The sequence below is a fragment of the Coregonus lavaretus genome (genome assembly GCF_964263955.1).
Source record: "Coregonus lavaretus genome assembly, chromosome: 18".
NCBI lineage: Eukaryota > Metazoa > Chordata > Actinopteri > Salmoniformes > Salmonidae > Coregonus > Coregonus lavaretus.
The window spans coordinates 36,980,414-36,985,208 of NC_140005.1; the positions used below are offsets into that span (position 1 = coordinate 36,980,414).

At 47.0% G+C, this 4,795-nt stretch overlaps 1 protein-coding gene across 1 annotated transcript; it reads right to left on the reverse strand.

Annotated features, from left to right (window-relative positions):
- Window positions 1-2,492: 2,492 nt before the first annotated feature.
- Window positions 2,493-4,538, reverse strand: LOC311145810 (leucine-rich repeat transmembrane protein FLRT2; the record flags this gene model as incomplete). The annotated part of the gene is made up of 1 exon (XM_084182125.1): window positions 2,493-4,538. One exon carries the CDS (start codon window positions 4,536-4,538, stop codon window positions 2,493-2,495), a length of 2,046 nt encoding a protein of 681 aa, XP_084038251.1.
- Window positions 4,539-4,795: the final 257 nt, after the last annotated feature.

Below are 4,795 nucleotides of genomic sequence, written 5' to 3' on the forward strand. Positions count from 1 at the left end.
CCACACAACTGAAGGGCACAGAAGTGTGAATTTAAAGTCTGATTACTGTCTCCACCGGCCCACCAGGGACATAGGTTAGAGATCATTTAGAGAGGTATACTGTCTATAGGCCTCATTTATTCCTCTGCTCTCAGAGGAATCACAGGAGAGTATGTGTATACACACACACACTATAGTATACTGTGTGCCCATGTAAAGGACATCATGCTGCTTGCTTAGCGAGTACCAATTCCTCCAGATTCAGCCCATACCTGGCGCGAACTCAGGACCTCTGCCTTGCTAGCACACATGACTGCCCTCCTGAAGCATCTTACCAGTCAGCGCCACATGAAAAGCTAGCTGCTTGCTGGCACAAGTGGTGACACTTCAGGCTGAGGAGTACGTTTCACACATCCCCATGTGCTGCACACACATAGACTCACAGCACAAGACCAATGAGGAAAACAGCCGAGCCATGACCTGGATCTGTACTGGATCATGTAATTGCAGCCGTAAGTAGAAAAGGTGTCAGAGAGCCTAAGTGGACTACTAGTCTGTGTGATCTTCAGTGTGGGCAGAGTTTGGTCAAAGTATAAATTACCTTTCACTAGACTTGAGACTCGTTAAAAATAGATGCTAGTATAGAAGCTTCATGAAACGGAATGTCGGAGGATGAGGGATGCAACTTACTACAGTAATGTATATCATTTTGGAACAAGCGATTTGATATGGGACACAATACATTTTGTGACAAACGAATTGAAGTATCATCTTCTCAGACTTTGTTCTCAAGGGCAACATTCAGTGTTTCAGACTTTTTTATTTATTATCCAGCCTACACGTGTGAAGTCCCTTCCAAGTTAGGGCCCAAACTTTGTGAGCTGAGGAGACATTTTGGTAGAAAATAACTCAAAGCATCGATGAAATAGACTCTCAACATAATTTGTATTTCTCCCAGAGAAGACAGTAGCATCACAGATAAAGATGTCTTAAGCAATAAAGGGATGCGATTAGACTGATAAAGCAATAAGATACAAATAAATAATCAAATACAAGCCAAGAGTTTTTTCAACAACAATTCAATGTCAATTGAATGTATATACAGTACACATTTGTGCAAAAACACATGGATTCAAAATACTTTACTATACATTATGAGCTGATAATTTCAAGGCACATATAATATATTACCATAACATTATTTTTTGCTGAACAAAAACTGAAATAGTTGCTTAGTATCCAGCTATCTTGACAGATGTGCTTGTTGATCTTTCATTCTCAACTATCAATGTACAGTTTCCTTATGCTGTAATTGTAATTTTTGGAAAGCATAAGACGCAAACTTATGACCTGTGCATGATTTGCTGAGTCAAGTCCATGAGAAAACAAATCTGTTTTTTAACAGCTTGGGAAACAATCGAAAGGTTCAACAAACTCCATAACTACAGTAGCCTACTACCATTTCAGAAACAGTATTTCCAAGTTGTGGTGAATGACCGCTGGCCAACAACTTAACAGTCGGTTGTTATTGAAATACATACTTGAATCAGAGGCCGTATGTATCAAGCATCTCAGAATAGGAGTGCTGATCTAGGATCAGTGTAGCCTATTGTATAAGATGACAGAGGGGGACCTGATCCCAGATCAGCACACCTAATCTGAGATGCTTTATGTATACCAGCCCTGGAATCCATGCAGTTGTTTGACCAACATTTCTCAACACCGTGTTCATAGAAATGTGTCTTTGTTATGTAGATGAGATGATGAAAGAGAGACACTCACTGCAGTATTACAACATAGGCAGAGCTACTATTCAGTACTCAGCAATGTCCAAGAAAATAAAAAGGTAAAGAATCATGAATTAATCATTGACAGTCAGGTAAAACTCTGCCCTCTTGTGGTATATTTGAATGCACAGATTATCTCGCTCTTTCCCTCTCTCTTTCCCTCCCCTTCCTCCCTCCTTCCCAGCCTCTCTCTCCCATTCTCTCTCAAATCCTTACTGTGAGAAAATATTTATCTCCAAAGATCATTTCCTGAATGGTTGGTTCGCTCTGTCACATTGAGTTGCCACATCAAGTCTCTTTGACATAAACCCCATTTGTTTTAATTTCCATTGCCAAAACATGGTATGTAGCTATATCTGTTATGGACATTGTGCATGTTAGACTCATTACTGGCTAGGCTATTTTTATAGCAATGAGTAGAACATCAAATATCTTCCAAATGGCCCAATCTTTATGGAGCTCAAAATATAAGGTGATGAGAGAAAGCTCTGATTGTAAAAAATCTGACTGCACAGAACTGAGAAAAACCAATAACTTATAAATCAATTAGCATTCTTTACTAAGGGAATATAAAAGGTAGCTGAATTCAACATTATAGTCCAGCCGGTGTATAAATTACATTGCAGACACAGAGGTCTTTGAAATATACTGTTCAGTGTACTGAATGTAGTTAAGTGTATTTGTTAATACAAAGGGGGTTCTATAATGCTCTGCTATGAAAAACCATCATGTACAGCAAAAGTCTGCTTCTGCTTGAACATGGTTCTTGCAGTATACTGTGCTATTGCTCCCCAGAGGGCAGTCTCTGAAGCCAATGCCCCCATTAGGGGTATAAATGGGCTGTATGCGGTAGTCTCCCTTGAGGAGCTGCTCGTTGTTTAGGGACGCTATCTGGAAGCTGGTCTCAGTCATTTCCAGTATAGAGTTATCCTTTTTGGTTCCTGCCTCGCAGTAGTCGTCTTTTCTCCTGCCCTTATTGTATTTCCACTTGGCCGAGGACGACCGGCCCTTCTTGTGCATGTACCAGCAGAATATGCTAAGGAGAAACACCAGGACTACGATCACGGCCCCTCCAATAAGGCCAGCCAGAAGGAAGGGAGAGCTGGGGTCCTGCTGGGTGGCCTGCTCCGGCCCCGGTGGCCCTGTATTATTACCTTGGCCATAGGAGACCGGCTTAGTCACAGCCTCTGAACACACTGTATCATCCTTGGGCCGGTAATTATTGAACGCGTCTAAGGGGATGACACAGATCCGGTAGGTGGACTTCGGCTTGAGGTTGACCAACCGTATGCCCCGGTGCTCCCCTCCCACCATCCTCTCCCTAACTGTGTCTCCCGACAGGCTGGGACCCATCTTGGCCCATGTGACCTTGTAGGCTGTGACAGGGAAGGAGGCCACCCAGCTGACGTGGATGGCTGAACCATTGAGTATGGTGAACTTTATCTGCAGGGTCTCCCGCTCAGGGTCCAGGGGCGGCAAGTTAGTCCTCTGTTCCCCATCTCTGGGAGGGGAGGAGGGGAGGAGAGGGGGGTGATGTGTGGGTGAGGAGGGGAGCCTGGATGGGGGAGAGAGAGACTCCGTGTCTGAGGGGTATCCTGTGGAGGATGGAGGGAAGCGGGTGGTGAGGCCTGGCGAGGTGGGGGGCAAGTGGGTGGGCAACGGGGCAGCCGTGGTGCTGCGAGGGCACTGGATCAGCTCGGTGTTCAGCTCTCTGATTACCATGCCCCGGACAGTTTCGGGCTTCTGGCACATGAAGCCGCGCACGTTGAGGGAGGCTGGCAGAGACTTTAACCACAGTATGACCCAGTTAATGCTGCAGTCACACAGCCAAAGGTTGTTCCGAACAGTGAGCTGTCTGAGACTGACGAGGCCATCAAAGACCCCTTGTGTCAGGGACTGCAGCTGGTTGTTGGAAATATCCAGCCTCTCCAGCTTTCTCAGCCCCGCGAAGGCCGTCACAGGGATCTCATTCATCTGATTATCCTGAAAGTTCAGCTTCACCAGAACATTCCCTGGGAGAAGCGGGGGCGGGTAGGTGAGGGAGTTCCGCGCCAGTGACAGCTCCCGGAGTGTCACCAGGTCCTGGAAGGTTCCAGGGGTCACGCCCTCGTCCGTCAGCAGGTTCCCGTCCAGCAGGAGGCGCTCTAACCTCGTCACATTCCTGAACGCCTCCTCAGTGATCACTGCAATACGGTTCTCGTCCAATCGCAACTCTTTGAGGTCCTCCGGGAGACCAATAGGGACACTGCTCAGGTGGTTCTTGGTAAGGAAGAGCATCTTGAGGCTGACGGCCTCCCTGAACGCCCCCTCTTCCACCCCAACTGTGGAGATGGAGTTGTCGTCCAGGTGGAGCTCCTCCAGCCACAACAGCTGAGCCAGCGCAGCCCTGGAGATGGTCTGGATGTTGTTCTCCTGCAGGTGCAGTACCCGCATGTTCTTGGGCAGGTTTATGGGAAACTCATCCAGCTGGTTACCATAGAGATAGACAGTCTCCACGGAGGCGACGTGGTGAAGCTCCAAGGGGAAGCCGGCATTGTTGATCTGGTTGTTGTGGAAATAGAGGGTCTTGTAGCCCTCTCCGATCCCTAGAGGCACCGAGGTCAGGCTCCTCTCGTTGCAGTAAACAAAGGTCCTGTCACAGCGGCACTCCTCTGGGCAGCTTGAGCCAGACGCCCGGGAGAACTGCATGTGCAGGCCCAGCAGTATGGGTATCCACGGCCTGAGGAAAGAGGCCCAGTCCTTATTCCACACACGCGATGGATGTAGCTCCATTATAAACGATAGGTCAGAACTGATCGAGCTGTCTTAAAAGAACGACAAATGACAATCACAACAACCAGTAGCAAATTTGAAAAAAGGAAAAAAGGAAGAACAAAAATAGTAAAAATCCATCAGAAAAAAAAAGTTATGTAACCAGCTGTGGGTGCTTAGTTCCCTGCTCCAGCAGTAAGCAGTGGTGGAGCGCAGCAGCAGCAGTGCTGGAGGAGGCCTCTGGTGGTAATTCCTCAGTAATTGCCTGTCCTAAGCCT